This window comes from Saccoglossus kowalevskii, chromosome 15, assembly GCF_978046115.1.
Source record: "Saccoglossus kowalevskii chromosome 15, keSacKowa6.1, whole genome shotgun sequence".
Classification (NCBI taxonomy): domain Eukaryota; kingdom Metazoa; phylum Hemichordata; class Enteropneusta; family Harrimaniidae; genus Saccoglossus; species Saccoglossus kowalevskii.
Genome location: NC_140655.1, coordinates 27703753 through 27721364, shown reverse-complemented (window position 1 = coordinate 27721364; position 17612 = coordinate 27703753). Strand labels below are relative to the sequence as shown.

The window sequence follows — 17612 nt, the reverse complement described above, 5'->3', positions numbered from 1 at the left end:
TATATTGTGTGATTTGTCTTTCTTTAAATTTAAGCTCGCAAGGCGGATAAGCACTAACCGCTTGGGGTAAAGCCGTTTATCTGCAAGTTTTTCAATAACGGACTCGGATAAACAGCATTCCGAGGGTTAAAATTAAACTTCTCCTTAAAATCGCAACTGTGCTGGTAATATTCCATCCGACTGAACAACCAAGCCCCCTGAAATCTGAAAAATCAAAACCAATAATACACATGTGCGATGATTGCTGTTGTACGTACCTGGTGCGCATGCGCATTCGAATTTTTCATAGTTTCTTCGAACGAAAACTCGGATGTGTGCTACACGAACAGCGGTTTCACGGAAGTCCAATGTATTCTTGAAAATACAATATCTAAAAACAACACTGAAAATGAAAGAAAGCTTAGAAAGAACTCCCATGTGCTGAGAGTATTGGAGACACATTAAATATAATTCGAAATTACTTAGCTGAAAACTAATTATGCAAATCAGAAAATTAATATGAACAGATTTGAGTGTAAAACTAATGAGGTCTGCGCAATGTAACAGAAAATCTATGTTTCCAAGTTTAATTGAAATGTGATTAGAACCAAAAAATTATGAATTATTATGCTTATTAGGGAATTAATATGAACAGATTTTTACCCCAAACTAATTAGGTTTGTACATTGTCCTAGAGCATCTTTGTACTAAGTTTCATTGAAATGGAATAATTAGTACTTTAGATATCAGTGTGAAAGCTTAAAATTGGTTAATTATGCAAATTAGGTAATTAATATGTACAGATTTTAACCCACAATTATCCAGGTCTGTCTATTGTCCTACAGCATCCATGTACATTCATTGATATGTGATGTTTAGTACCTGAGATATCAGTGTGAAAGTTGGTTAATTATGCAATTTAGGTGATTAATATGCACAAATATTTACCAGAAATTCATTGGGTCTGCATAATTCTAGATTCATTGAAATGTGATGATTAGTACTTTAATATCAGTAGAAAAGCTGAAAATTAATTATGCAAATTATTTATTAATATGCACAATTATTTGCCCTAAAACTAATCAGGTCTTTGCATAGTCCTAAAGGATCTATGTACCAAGTTTCATTGAAATGCGATGATTAGTACTTGAGATACCCGTGGAAAAGCTGAAAATTAACTAATTATGCAAATTAGGTGATTAATATGTACTGATATTTATCGGAAACGATCAATCTCTGCATAGTCCTTGAGTATGTAAGTACCAAGTTTCATTGAAATGTAATGCTCACAACTTATATCAAATGCTGAAAATTAATTAATTATGCAAATTAGGTAATTAATATGTACTGATATTACCATAAAAACTATCAGGTCTGTGCAGTGTCATATGACATCTATGTACCAAGTTTCATTGAAATGTGATGATTAGTACTTGAGATGTCAGTGGAAAAACCGAAAATTGACTAATCATTATGCAAATTAGGTGATTAATATGCACAAATATTTATCGGAAACAATCAATCTCTGCATAGTCCTTGAGTATGTAAGTACCAAGTTTCATTGAAATGTAATGCTCACTACTTATATCAAATGCTGAAAATTAATTAATTATGCAAATTAGGTAATTAATATGTACTGATATTACCATAAAAACTATCAGGTCTGTGCAGTGTCATATGACATCTATGTACCAATTTTCATTGAAATGTGATGATTAATACTTATATCAAATGCTGAAAATTAATTAATTATGCAAATTAGGTAATTAATATGTACTGATATTACCATAAAAACTATCAGGTCTGTGCAGTGTCATATGTCATCTATGTACCAAGTTTCATTGAAATGTGATGATTAGTACTTGAGATATCAGTGGAAAAACCGAAAATTGACTAATCATTATGCAAATTAGGTAATTAGTATCCACGGATTATTACCAAAAACTAATCAAAACCTAGCATTAGTTCAGAGCATGTATGTACAAAGTTTCATCAAAATCCAATGAGTGGTTGTTTAGATATCAGTGGAACAATCATGGAACAGCTAAAAATCAGCTAATTATCATGCAAATTAGGTAATTAATATGCACGGATTTTTACCAAAAACTAATCAAATCTGCGCATATGTTCAGAGCATCTATGTACCAAGTTTCATCAAAATTCAATGAGTGGTTCTTGAGATAGCAGTGGAACAGTCGGACACACATACACACATACACACACGCACACACCCACACACAGACACACTAACTGCAAAGACTCCCATTATGTGCTTCGCACATGAGAGTCAATTACATGTTCTCGTCCATATTGCATCTTCAACATATCCGCTTATGAATAGACTTACCGCCTGCGGGTTTGTGGCTGGGGGTAATCGGACGGACGGCTACCGTGACGGAACCGTGCGATTGAACGATGGTTAAAATTGCAATTCAGTAAGGTAAAATGACAACAAAGTATTCATTGGTAATTCAATATAACCAGATGTTTCGGACAACGGCCCTTCATCACACGTCTAGTTATATCAATTAATTACCAGGCTTCGGTGACCAATTTATACATTCATCAGTGCCAGCAGCTTTCCTCAACTTTCTACTAAAAAAAATACAACCGAGCACGTTAAAATCACAACTGAGCATGCTAAAATTGCAGTCACGCATGCCAAAATTTACAATGAACAATGTTAATGATCGACACACGTGGGCGTAAGGTAGTTCGCTAACATTACAACATTAAAAAAATATCACAGTAAATATTTTAAAAGTATTCAAAGAACGCATTTTGGTTCAGTTTTTTCGGTATCATATGTTCTATTTTGAACATTACAGTAACCCAACTCTTGCTGGATTTCAAGGATTTCTGGGTATTTTATTAATGGTAGCAAACTACCTTAAAGTGTGCCATATGAACGAACACATGTAGACCAATTCGCATGATTTATCATAAATTTAAAATGTTTAAATCACCATCACAATCATGCACGTTAAAATCACAGACACGAAAATCTAGACAGCGCCATCACGCTGCTGTGATTTAAATTTGAAACCATTAATATCGTTGAGGGCAGCATACACGAATTGGAATATACTAATACTATCAAAGAGACATGTGGACAAGTAATTTGGTGGAAAGTCAGTTGAGGGGAATTATGGGGCTTGTGTACTGTTCGAAGGTTCAGTAGTGATTGACTTGTTTGTTCATGGTGTTATAAAATCGGACATAGCCTTTAATAAAACGAGTTAATAATTTGGAAGGCAATGGACAAGATCTGATCAAAATCTGAACTCTGATCACGGAGCTTAACAAATATGATTTTCCATTTTTATCAAATCTTAAAACAACAACAACGTGGGTTTGTCGATATAGCTATGATATGGCATGTATAAAATACATAATTTTTTTTTTCATTTGCAGTTTGGTCCCTGGAATTCATCGTCGAGGGCGCAATGACTATCGCTACGAGCGTTAGAGCATGGTTTATTGTAAAATACAAATACAGCCTTGGATTCAAACGTCATTATTCATTCGTACGTGTAAATCCGAGGCGAGTGCTCAATATGGTTTTTCAGTATTTCACCGAACGAATGTCGTTATGTTTGCTGGTCAAACAAGTATGGTGTGCCATTAGGGCAACAATTGAAATATATAGATAAATAAATAAATAAACAATAAATAAAAACGTAGGATAAATAAAAACATAGAACAATAATTAAAAAAATAAAAGAAAGAATAGAAAAATAAAAGAATAGAAAAATAAAATCAGCTTTTTTAAATAGGTATTTTAAAAGCTGTTAAAAAGTACACCACCGTTTCCGCGCAACGGAACTAAAAAGTAAACCGCCGTTGAGTTGCAACGGAGCTAAAACTTTCACCCGACCTTCAACCCCGCGTATGGAAAACAAGGTATCGGGAAAAGTCGGATCATCGTTGATCTTGTTTGGTAACTGTGACTGAAACACTTCACCGAGCCTCTGATGACATGGCGAAATTATTGGCCAAAGACAAGTGTCGCATACGACTTGTGTGCCACTTCCGTGTCACTGAGAGTGTTCTGGAGCCGTGCTGTGTCTGGGTGGAGTATTCTAGATTTTGTTTAGAAACTGGTTGAATAGGTAATAGAACACTGTAGGAGGCAATAGAAAGTAATGGAACATTCTAGAAATTGGTAGTAAGTTCCAGACTCATTATGTATGCTGATGTAATGGTCTATTTATAGACAGTGCGGGTATATATAGGGGAGTTGTTCAGCACTGAGTTCAGATCGGAGATCTCGTTGAATTGTATTGGAGTTTAAGTATCTAGTTATTGGAGTAGTGGAGTTTTATCGCGTTATTGTACTTGATGTTTGCAGAGTATAATGATACCAGTACCAGTTGAAACCTCATCTGTTGGCTCCGGTATTGTATCATCGCCGCCAGGGAAGTCTTTCTGTTACTGTTGCCATTTTGATATTTGAACCATCACACCTGTACTATACCAATTACGGTAATATTACGTTGCGTGTGACAACAAGTCATTCCCAGTTACAAATATCCCCGCCAATTTTGTCATCGCCTTCGGGCTCTCACGACGCGGGCAGGTCTTTGAAAAAATTGACACACAATTGTTTTTCAGTTGATAAGGAAGCCCTCGGTGAATCATTCCCTAATTTAAGGGGTCAGCGTTCTGGAAAAAAGTCGCCCAAAACCTAAAAACAAGTCCCAAACACACGGACACATAAGTTTTGTGAAAGACGCCAAGTACTGAGGATAAGAACTGATTGAAACTTGCTGGTTTAGAGTAGAAAACAAAAGCGGTGATCAAGAGTATCTCATTAATACATTATATTCTGAATTACCGAAGCTAAGACATGCTACTAGTATGTGATTCACAGTTTTGCGTACGTGTGGCCTAAATACCAACACGATTGTTGAACTCAGACCACCTATATATGGATATTCGCTGAAATTTCTTAGAAAGGATTCTATTCCGAGGCTAGGATCTGCTGTTGCTATGTGAAGCCATTACGAACAAAATCTACCATAGGAACCAGAATTGACGACAAAATCAAGCTCTCATGTAAATGTTATTATCTGTTATTTATTTATTTATTTATTTATTTTTATTTATTTATTTCAACATGCAAAAAGTGAGACAAAATTTACGGTGCATATTTTTGGCTCTTTTTAAATTAAAGTAAAAGTCTACTAAAAATACCCAGAATACATTCATTTTGCAATACATTGTACTCCTGGTCAACTATGTTTTAGTGAATGGCCGCCATTTTGGTAGTATTATAACGCTTTTACTATTCGTTGCTAGATATTACGCCAAATCTCACATTATATGTATATGGTGTCTGATTAGCAAAAATTAGCATATTATTTGTAAGCAAATTTTGTTTTATCGTTTTGACGCTTAGTTGGTTATTTGGTCATAAAAAAGTTTTCACCGGATATCACTTATTCATAGCGGTATTATATTATCAACTCACCTTTTGCTGAATGGTGTACTGTTAAAATAAAGTACAGTATGCTATTGCAAAGTTTATTTATCTCTTGTAGTAATATACAGCGATAGGCAGAAAATTCACCTTAGTTTATAAACATATTTAACCATTAAAAAACTATGTTGTCGAATCATAGTCTGGCATTTAATATACGATTACTGGAAATTCATAAAGCTTCACTGTTTTGGGGGCAAGGTTTGTGAAGCATTATACTGGTAGTCAGCAACTTAAATCTCATTGAGACTTCACTTTAGTTTTCAAGTTACTGCTGTAAAATTAATTCAGCGATAAAAAAAATATCCGAGGGCCCACCGACTAAGTCGTGTGTCGATTTTGTCAAAGACCTGCCCGCGTCATGAGAGCCCGAAGGCGCCGACAATTCTGGTTGACATATAGTGGATTGTTAACTGACAGCGAAGCCCCTATAAGAGCACGAAGAATGGTTGATGACGTGCATTTTCCCAACCCAGAAAATAATTGCATGATTTAATCGTGGTTGTGGTTTTAATGTGTGAACAATATACTTTATCCAGCTTGTTAAACTCTGTAAATTCGGATAATCGTTAGCTGTGACGACATAGGTGTTGAGGAGTGTCATGCTCGCACTTGGGGATTCGCCGTCAGTTACTGTAACAAGCCCTGTGTTGGGGTCAAAGTTTTAGCTCCGTTGCCACGCAAAAGCGATTTACTTTTTAACTCCGTTGCGCGGCAACGGCGATTAACTTTTAAACAGCTTTTTCTAAATACTTATTTAAATAAGATGATTCTATTTTCCTATTCTTTTATATATTTTTATTTATTTATTTATTTATTTATTTATTTATTTATTTATTTATTTATTTATTTATTTATTTATTTATTTATTTTTTATTCTATTTATTTATTTATTTATCTATTTTTTTATTTATTCTTTTATTCTTTTATTTATTTATCTATTTTTTATTCATTCTTTTATTTATTTATGTGTTTTCCAATTTTGACCCTTACGGCACACCATAAAACAAGGTTCTGTTTTTAGAAAAATCGCATCCAAATGTGTTTATAAAGATGAAATATCGAAAAAAGGTCGAATAATGATCAACACACTAAAAATGAAAAACTGAAAGAATATACATCGACTTCATTAGTTAAACGTCGTTCGACAAATGCCAGTATATGGGGCCATCAGGCTAGATATATAGACCGTGACTAATGCCGAAATAAACACAGTATAAATTCTCAGTCATATAGACTAATACTGAAGATGTACACGCCGTCGATCGACAAATATCGGTATATAGGACCGGTTATAACGACTGATACTGAAGTTGAATATACAAGTTTGAGGTCTCTAGTCGCAAGCTTACCCCGCGTTATTGGAGATTTCATGGGTAAAAAGATATTGGCTTTGGAAATGCCATCGATTTTAATTATCTTAAAATTAAATTAAATTTAACTCGCACCCGTGCAAAGCACACAGCGGGAGTCTTTGCAGTCAGTGCGTCAGTATGTGTATTTTCATATGAACCTTATGTTGTTTTTTGATGAAATTTGATGCATAGATGCTCTGGGCTAATGCACAGACTTGACTAAGTTTTGGTTTACACACATATTAGCATACATATTAGTATAGTTAATCGCACGAGTTGGAGTGCGTTTATAACTATAAAGGCCACATTTTTTGTCAGCATCTTGTAAAACTGTGGCCTTTATAGTTGTAAACGCACGACAACGAGTTGTGATTAACGGCTTATACCACGCATCCCCATGCATAAAACGATTAAATTGCAAGAGATTTTTAGTGACTGTTTCGGTTGTGCGTGAGATTGTGCCACTTCAAATTTGCATGAGAAATTGTAAACGATTACACTTCCATTGATATGTTAATTGTAAACGCCACACTTTTGTAACAAAGTGTAGCATTTACACTTTGCATATGAATGAAAGTGTGACCGTTTACACTTTGCATATTTGCGAATGCGTTGCTTTTTACAATTTGCATATAAATTCACCCTGTTTGCAAGAATAAATCGTTGGCGAGAACAATGATGCACGTGACCAAAAGTGGTATAAATCACCTTATCTGCATGATAATTAGCTACCTAATTAAGTTTAAATGTTCAATGACACAAATAGCTAAAGAACCACTAATGAGATTGTGATGAATCTTGATACATAGGTACTCTGGCTCAATGCGAATATATGATTAGTTTTGGGTAAAAATCCAGGCATATTAATTACATAATTTGCAAAAAGATTAGTACATTTTCAGCTTTTTCACTGACACTTCAATGAAACTTGGTACATATATGTCATAGGACATAAGTTTTGGGTTAATATCCGTGCATATATGCATTTTGCTTTTCCACCGATATTTCAAGTACTAATCATTACATTTCAATAAAACGTGGCCCATATATGCCATAAGACCTAATTAGTTTTGAATACAAACCTGTGTGAATCACCTAATTTGCATAATGATTCATCAAGTTACTAACCCTCACATTTCAATAAAACTTAACACATGATTGCTCTGCAATAGTGTGCATACCTGATTAGTTTTTGATTGGCATCTGTGTATAATAATGATATAGTTTGCAGAATAATCAGACAATTATAAGCCTTTTGAATGCACAGACCTGTTAAGCTTTGATTTGAATCTTTGAATATTAATTATCCTAGGTTGCAGAATAATTCATAATTTCTCAAGTTTTAATCACATTTCAATGACACTTGGTACAAGGATGGTGACATTGACATGTGACATTGCGCAGAAGGTTTTCATTGAAATTTGTGCATATTATTTATCTGATTTGCATTAGTCAGTTTTCAGCTTTTCCACCAATATCTCATGACAAGTTCTTATCATCTTATTAAAATAAATCTTCGTACGTTAGTTTTTGGTTTTTGGTTTATATACATCCATAATAATTAACTAATTTGCAAGATAATTTACTTCAACGGCTTTCCATGAATTTTTAAGAATTAATCATCACATTATAATGAAACTTAAAGCATTGCACTAATTGCTGAATTTACAAAATATGCATAATCATCACATTTCATTTAAATTGTGTTCATGGTTGCTCTCGAGTCATCCACTGACGTGATTTGTTTAAAAATGAATTACATGCACATTATACTGCATATCTCAAAAAAAAAACAGATTTGAATTTAACTTGTGGTAGATGTGATAAGTTAGACTTAAAACTACTGGTGTAAAATCTAATGTTTTTTCTGTAAGTAAGCTTCAATTTTGAAAGACTAATTAAATTTTAATATGTCTTTAATTCTTCTTTGAAAATTTTATTTAGAAACGGAATTGCGCGATTATATATAATTGAAAAAACACAATGTTTTTGCACTAATATACCCGTTCTGAAATCAACACCACAAAATGTTCAAGCATTAAAAACCATGTGCTACGTACTCGCGTATTGTGCATGGAACTTCGCCTCGCTTGGCTGATAACTATTACACTGTAGAGTTACCAGGTTCAACCCAAAAGAATACACATAAGTTCATTACACAAAGTCCAGTTTTATTCACCCAAACGCTCAGCTGAGATAACACCTCGCTGTCCCGTTCTCTTACAAATTCATACATAATCCCTAATAAAACTAAGGCGTGGCAGAGTAAACATGCAATCAGCCAATGGATTACAATCACATAAAATGAACTAAACTGGGTGTATATAATTACGCAAACCAAACTGAACACCAACGTGGAGCACATATGTAGCATTGATTACGTCACACACACACAAACACGCACACACAAAAACATTTCTTTAAAGTGCAAATACGTTGTAGAACTTATACCGTGCGTCCGAAAATTCAAAAAACCAAAATGGCCGTACCTGTACCATAACTTAGAATTTACTTTATATCTTTATCGATAGTATTTTTTTTGTAATTCCTGTGGTGAGTGTTTAACTTCCACATGAAATCTCATCTACATAACTGAAATTAAGTTTTTACACCATTTAGAAACAGAAGAACCGATAAATTTTATTGAACGTTCACATGCAGCGAATCAGAAAATTGTGCCAGGCGAGTTGGAGACTATTAAAAACAGTACCGTTACATTCCATGTTATAGTAATACATTATGTAGTAAATGAATAAATAAATAAGACTCCTGACTAGTTTTCAGAAGTATGTGTTTTTATATACATATTATACAATCGAAAGTCTATTTAGTTCAGTATATATCGACACAAGAAAGCCACGTGTGTTTACCTTACTGAAACTTCATTAGCTAATCTAATATGTGAAAAACGCACGCATGCGCACCAGAGTGGAAAAAATACATTACATCAACTTAAAAATGATACTATACAATTAGATTATATCTACACTGTTCTGGTCAAATACCCATTGGACTACTACATCTACACGCAAATGGCAACCGAGATCTCGTGGAACACGAGACTTTTGATCTTCAAACAGAGTTCCACTCTCTTATGTCACCGAGTTCACTGCTTCTAAATCCACGATTACGCAGATCAAACGTGTCTACGGTTGCTCGCTGAAATAACCGGCCGCGGATGCAACTGAATACTCCATTCACGGTCTAATTACGTACTATACGATAGGTTGGGTTACAGACAATGTCCAGCGTGGTAATACCCCTGAACAAACAACCTATGTACCCATGGAGTGCCATACTGTACACAACCCATAACAATTACTCACGGCACCAACCAACACCGTTCTGTACACATGCAGTAGTGAGGCTATATGTTCACAGATATGTTACACACATTTACAATATAGTGTTCACAATAGATAGAACACAGTGAATAGTAAATACATTTACAGTAACTGCGTATAAACTCCGAAACATGACGAGTGACCAAGCCACTTCGACATCGCCTTTCATCCACCATTCTTCAACATAATTTATAATACATATAATACACACAATTCAATGCTATAGTATCTCAATGCTAAATGATGAAGTTTGAGTGTTTTTTTAGCTTTTCGTGACTATCATAATTGTGTTCGAGCTTAACAACGTATTTCACAGTTTCTCTGTGTTTGGATTAACTCACTGTTTAATGCGACTTTCTATGTTGTCACATGTCCACGAACATATCACCTTGCTAATACATATGTAAAATGTTCTTTTCTCTGGTCGAAAATCAGTTGATGAGCATTTTAAAGGTTCAATAGTGAATGACTTCAGTAGTGAATGACATTGCCTGTAAGTCAGACAGCTAATTTGCATATATGTAAGAAAATAACAACTATATGAAATTAAAGGCTTATTTTTTAAAATTATACCCGTTTGGAGTGTGTGCATTCCAGTAATTTATTTTTTATTTAATAAGGCCGATTCACACTGCATCGAAACTTTTCTAGTCGAACAACATTTTCTCAGAATTACTACGCCAATTACTCTCACAATATTCTCCCAAATATTAGAAACAAAAACGCTTTTTATATAAGACTTCAACAAACTAACATTGGGAACAATGTAATTAATCGTGGTCTTGGAAACTTATGCCAAGGTCAATCATTCTAACGAAGCTATATACTACCCATGGTAAGCTAACCTGTTTTTTATATCAGGATTGTGCATCGATATTGATACCCGCAACTACTGTTCTTTTTCGAGCAGTGGTTGTTGATCACTCGGTTCACCAACTGCATCATCGTATTCAGGCGGGTCATCGTACGGCGGCTGAGGTTGCTGTTCTAGCAATGCGTCGTTGATTACAGGAGTGTCGGGTGGTAGAATAAAGTCTGTCACTGGGGGTTTCTCCTCGACTCGTATGTTCTCCTTGCTGTGCCGTATACCATAAGCAAAGTATACTATCATGCCTGATATGGAAAATAAGTTTAATTATAAAATCAACAATATACCTTGCCTATAAATCGCGCCCCCTGGCGACGAAATACTTCTATGACGTAAATAGGTGACAGGAATGACGTTCAAATCGTTGATATTGTTTTCATCTGCAGTCGTCCATCAGTGAAGATGATGTTTTGGAGAAATTTTGCTTCTTACTAATTGACGAACGACTACCCAACCAAACAGAGTGGTTGATTTGAACGACATTGCATACACCCACATACGTCATTATGACGCCACAGAAGCGTTTCACCACTAGGGGGCGTGATTTACAGTAATGGTGTATGGTATTGCGTATGTCTGATGTATACAATTATTAGAACAGCCTAGCTTGTCTAATTGAAACGCAGTCTTTTGATTTGATATTAGGCGAAATTATATTGAAATAGAATATTATACATGACAAAAGAACAGATTTTACCGCAGATTGAATATAAACAGGCGTGTTGTACATACCCAGGATCAACCAGACAGCGAACTGTATCCACGTAATCGGGGACAGTTTCATCATAAGGAAAGCATTGCAGAATATACTAAAACTCGGCAAGAACGGAACAAATGGAACCTGGAAACATCCAGTGCATATTGGTTAGGTTTATATAAGCCATACAATGAATTAGCTTTAAAGTGATACAACGCAATAAACTCGAGTCCTATTCCTCCTTTCTATTTTGTCATATGATTTTGAATGGCATGGCACATTTTCTCATCTGAAATAGTGATTGTTGGTGCTTGACGCTATTGCTGAATTCAAATGGTTATTTTCAAATGTTGACCCCATTCTATACTAAACCTAAATTAATAATTTTCTTCACAGTCTTCCAGCAACTGAAATATTAGCCTCATTCACATACATTCTGACCAATAAAGGGTCATCCAATTTGGCGGCACAACTATGAAAAAAAAACTCCAATCGAGGACAGTTTCTACTTACCGTAAATGTGTGAATATATTCGTTTTGCTCGTGTATGCACAATATGAAGAACAGCACAATAACTGCAACACCAGTGATGATGATACTGAAAATGACCCACGGCATACCTTTACTCAGGGCATCTGAGCCGTAACAGATGAATGCAGATAGCATCATCATGAAGATAACCATTGCCAAAATTGTGTACTCAGGAACAACACCAGGAGGATAATTTGACAGAAATGAGAACATCTTAAATCCTTTTTTCAATTTGCCAACATCTTCCAAGGGAGCTTTCTTGGATTTGAGTTCATCGAGTTTCTGCCTGTTCATCTCTCTGACCATTTTATCTCCATGACCGGAAATCGACCCTTCTCTGTCATGATCTCTCGGAATCTCGTCGGGGTTTGTATGGTGGCATGGTCGATAGCGTAAAACCAACACGCTGCCAGCGACTATGATGTAGGCAGCTAAAGCACTGATGACTAAGAACTCGATTAGGTCCTCTAAGTCGAAGAAAACGGCCAGCAGCGAGACCAGGACTACAAACACCCCAGTTGCCATTACTGGTACTTGTGTGCGGGGGTGGATTTTCGCCAACGGCGAAAAGAGAAGACCGTCGTCTGCCATTGCGTAGATGACACGTGGAAGTGCGACGAGTTGAGCCAATAGCGGCGTTGTAACACCGAAGAGAGCGCCAATACCAACAACTAGTTGTGCCCATTTGACTCCGTTGTGCGACAACGCGTCGGTTAGCGGCGCCTCAGTTTCGATGAGCTCGTGTGGGATCATTAGAGTTAGTGTTACAGACACGGCAAAGTATTCCACAAAAGCCACGAGTATAGAAACACTTATTGCAATTGGGATACTTATAGCGGGAGTCTTGGCTTCTTCTGATGATGTTGCAATGATATCAAACCCTGTAAACGCCATAAAACTTGCAGCGGCCCCAGTCAGTACTCCCGAAAACCCGTACGGAGCAAATCCGCCATCACCCTGCCAGTTGTCGATGTCTGCATAGTTGAGGCCCACGCATATAAAGAAAAATACTATGATTATGTTTAGTACAGCTAAAACAGCATTGAGTTTAGATGAAACGCTTGCTCCCAGAGTGACGAATATAGCCAGTATGAAAATGATTACCAAAGAGAAGAAGTCCGGGTATTGGGCTAGCGGTGGGTTTTCCCAGGGTCCATGGGTGATGTGTTCCAGTGTGTAGTTACGAATCTTAAATCCAATCAGTTCATCAAAGTAGCCGCTCCACGCGCGCGCAGCCGTTGCACCAACCACAACAAATGATAAAATTATACTCCAGCCAACCAGGAAAGCCCAGAATTCTCCCATAGTGACGTAAGTGTAGACATATGCTGAACCTGTCCTGTGCACCCTGGCGCCGAACTCAGCATAGCAAAGTGCCGTGATGAACGAAATGAGGCCGGCAATCACGAAAGAGATGAGGACTGACGGACCCGCCATATCCTTCGCCACTATTCCAGTAAGAATATACAGCCCCGCCCCAACCATCGCTCCTACACCAAGCAGTGTAAGATCTAACGTAGACAGACATTTCTTCATCTTCGACTGATACGTATCTGGATCGAACTGCTTGACACGATTTAATTTACTGAAGAAATCTGATATGATTGTCATGATGAATGAAGTATGCTTTTCCCTAGCTTAGATAAAGTACACAACGTCTATAAATAAATAAATAAATAAATAAATAAATAAATAAATAAATAAATAAATAAATAAATAAATAAATAAATAAATAAATAAATAAATAAATAATAAGTTGTCTGTAATGTGTTGTCTGAAAGCGATGTATACCACAGTACTGAGGTCAGATTGATACTAATTTCACAAAATAAATAAATCTGAATAAAGTTTCGTATCTTTAACAATCTGGTCGACGAAAATAATCATATCTTGACGGGTATTTTGAGGTAAGTGGAACAAAGTTTCGTAAACCATCCGCTAAAATTGCGTCATGTGAGTAAACATGGCAGAAATAACGATCAGATGCGTATCCGGATTAGCACACGTATCCAAGATGACCGCTATGCATATAGTTGAGTCATCCATGAGTCGTGCTGGTCCCGGGTGCTGGTCGGTCTGTTTCTCTTAAATGATTTTGATATTCCAACTATAGAAAGCTAATGTAATAATGTAACAAAGATGAAACGTTATACACCTTGTTGTTAAAGAGAAGGTCAGCCGAGTTTAAAGTCACATAGCTTTGAGAAATTACCAAATATTATTTAGGAATCTCTACGTTTTTGAGTGCTACAAATTTCAACCTCGCGAAGCAAACAATAATAGACCATGATGGGCACGTAATTTAAAATTAATATTATTTTCTTTTCTTTTGATGTGGATAGATTGGTTGCGAATCGACATTCAAAGATCGTGTTACATGGAATTCCAATGTTGGCATGGATAAATTAACATGTATCCGAAACTTGACCAATATAAAAGAGTTAAACTAATTGTTAGCGAGAGAATTATTTGAGACGTAAAGATAATTTTTACATGGAATTGACCAGTCCCGACCAGACGTCCATTACCGTCTCATGATTTAAAAAATGAAACAGAAAATACAGTCTCAACTCGAAGTAGACCATTTTGTGCAGATAAAACCATGGAGGACGAAAACATTGGCCTCACTATCCATGAATTACATGTCCAGTATATACTAGGCTGTATTTGCGGTGAATTTATCGAGCTCATTGGTTGTATCAAAGTTACCATTGTACGGAATACAGCTGAATGTGTTTATCTCGCGTCTAAGAAACGAGACACGATTCCTAGGGTATATTAATTATTTTATCCTGTATATAGTGTGCCCCCTCAACTATTGTATAATCAATGATACTACTATTGTACGTTTGGTCCAGTGGCTTATAGTATGGAATAAACAATTCTGTTTTTTGAAATGCCTTGACCACAACCTTGCTAAACTTAATTCTGTTCCTCCCTCGATTCCATAACAATATTCCACGTTTTATTATGCCATTCTTCTATATTCAATTTTAGCGTAAACATCAATAAAACACGCTCTTTAGCGCAGTACGTTTTCCATCACATACATGTCCAACGTTCTATTTAAAACAGATTTGATTGACCCATCGGTAATTTCGTGTCTGCCAATATCAATTCATGAGATCCTGTTTTATGCGTGAAATCAAACGTAGAAACAGAACTACAAAAAACATAGCATGATAGTGACGTCAAAACATGGCATGGAATTCGACAAACACGAATGTATTTTTTTGAGTATTTTTTCGTTTAAGAATGTGCTAAACACATTCGACGATAACTGTAATATGTTTCCCTGTAAAAAATCGGTATTTCGACATTTGAGAGGATTACCTATCTCTATCAGCCACAACATCAACCAAAACATATCCCTTTCAGAATCATTTATCACGCTCCAAGTTATCAATTGGTTCAACCTCTAAACTGAAATAACTGATTTACAATACGAGCATTGTGACAACATTAGGTGGTATATACAATCGGTTCGCATCGCACGAGCAGACACATGCATTCTTCTCAGATTTACCTGAACGGTGAGTCGAATTATATATTCAATTCCCCAGAGATAGAGCATGCGCACAACGCCTTGTTTTGAGAGAAAGGAAATATGTATTTTTCGGCTTATGGTCGGATTGGGATGCTACGGGTCACTGCAAAAATACCTTGACGAGGTCACGTTATAAATACGTATAACATTAGTGAACGTTCAATATTCTATCAAATAGTTAGAATAAATTTGTCCACACACGCATTTATAAGTAACACCCTTCTACCAAAACATAGTGAGAGTGGCGAGTGGCGAGTGGTGACTTCTCTCAAAATAGCAAGGTATTGCGTTTCACAATAAATGGACGTACGAAAGGGGGATTACCATAATCCCTCTATATTTCGCCCCCGTATCTCTGGGAACCGCATAAAATACGCCATAAAATAACATCCATATGGACTAAATTATACACAGAAATTGCTATCTAAGAGAGCTGTAAAAATACGTATACTTCTATTCAGATGCACTAGTGATACATCAAGACATGTTGAAATGTTGGCATCCCATTATCTAACTGAAAACAACTCAGAATTAATTTTATCGAATGTACAATTAAAATGCCATCGTTCCATTATAGACTTAAATGATTAACTGAACTAAATGTACAACACCTACAATCTATTTGAATTCATGATATATAGCTACTTACATGTGCTATTCAATATGGAAATTTTCTTGAATTTCCCGGGACTCTGATAAATAGAACACGTGAATCTAACAACACACCATTCCTGTGATTCCTGACAAAAAAAATAGCCTGAGTCCGTCAATCACAAACATTTCCCCATACCCGTGACGACAGGCAACACTACTGAGATCACAGTTTTGGTACGTCAAAGTATGACGTATTGAATATATTATCCAATCAGAGTCGTTGTTTGTGAGTCCTATCTAAATCGGTTGTTTTCACACACAATTAATTGTGCCGAACACACATAAATCTGTACGAGCAACCCAGTCGTGAATACTTATATATGGTAGTGTAACGACCGAGTGCTGGCCAATTCAGACGAGATATCAGTTGCATAGATATATATATGTAGCTCCAAGCATGACGAGATTATTCTATTTTTAGCATTCAAGTGTCGGATTGTATTATCAGTGCATTTAAAGGGCATATTTTAAACAAATAATGAATGACCTCTTTCTATTCGCCAACAAATTGACGATCACATTTAAATTCAAGTTAGTTATTTTATTAGCATAGTAGATTGCTCAAAATAGTATCACATATAATTACCTATCGTGCCAGTATCCACGACAGAACCCGAGTATAAATTGTAACTGGTAATGTATACCGATCTGGACGAATCGAGCACAGGGTCAGGTAAAACATTAACCTCGAATACCCAATAATATTAAATATTTTAGCAGCACATGTGTGAGTTTAACCGATTTAAAGTTACACAATTCGTGTAACACAGAGATAATTTAGACCAATGGTCCTCAGTATAGTGCAATACCATTCCATGCATATATAATTAGAAACAAGAATGTACATTGGTGAATCTTACACATACGAGGCCACATATGAATTAAATGCAGCCATAGTTTATTAGGTACAACAAGATTTATAGTTGGTATGGTTCCCGTCTCCGGCAGTATCACTCGCCCCTGTAACGGCTTAGTGCTAAGCATAGCTTTCGCACGCCTTCCAGATGTGCGCCAAATCGAAGCAGTCTTGGTCTTTCCCAATGTATGTTACGTAGTCAGCGTCTGAAGTTCACGAATTGAAGCATCAAACTCTACTTTCACAACCGTAGAACCAGGCTTCCTTCCTAGTTTGACATGGTAGTATTTGGATCTGCT

General features: G+C 36.0%; 1 protein-coding gene across 1 annotated transcript; it reads right to left on the bottom strand.

The window, feature by feature from the left end:
* Nucleotides 1–8966: 8966 nt before the first annotated feature.
* LOC100366542 (cationic amino acid transporter 4-like) lies at nt 8967–16765 on the bottom strand. Its single transcript, XM_002730705.4, has 4 exons — nt 16453–16765; nt 12239–13914; nt 11761–11869; nt 8967–11273 (listed from the first exon to the last, which is right to left on the bottom strand). Exons 2-4 carry the CDS (start codon nt 13865–13867, stop codon nt 11050–11052), a joined length of 1962 nt encoding a protein of 653 aa, XP_002730751.2. The 5' UTR covers nt 13868–13914; nt 16453–16765; the 3' UTR covers nt 8967–11049.
* Between the last annotated feature and the right edge of the window lie 847 nt (nt 16766–17612).

Coding starts and splice junctions, on each gene's coding strand:
- LOC100366542 (XM_002730705.4), bottom strand. CDS start 13,867: ATGACAATCATATCAGATTTCTTCAGTAAATTAAATCGTGTCAAGCAG. Junction 11,870..12,238: donor AATATATTCACACATTTACG/GTAAGTAGAAAC, acceptor GGATGTTTCCAG/GTTCCATTTGTTCCGTTCTT. Junction 11,274..11,760: donor CGCTGTCTGGTTGATCCTGG/GTATGTACAACA, acceptor TTTCCATATCAG/GCATGATAGTATACTTTGCT.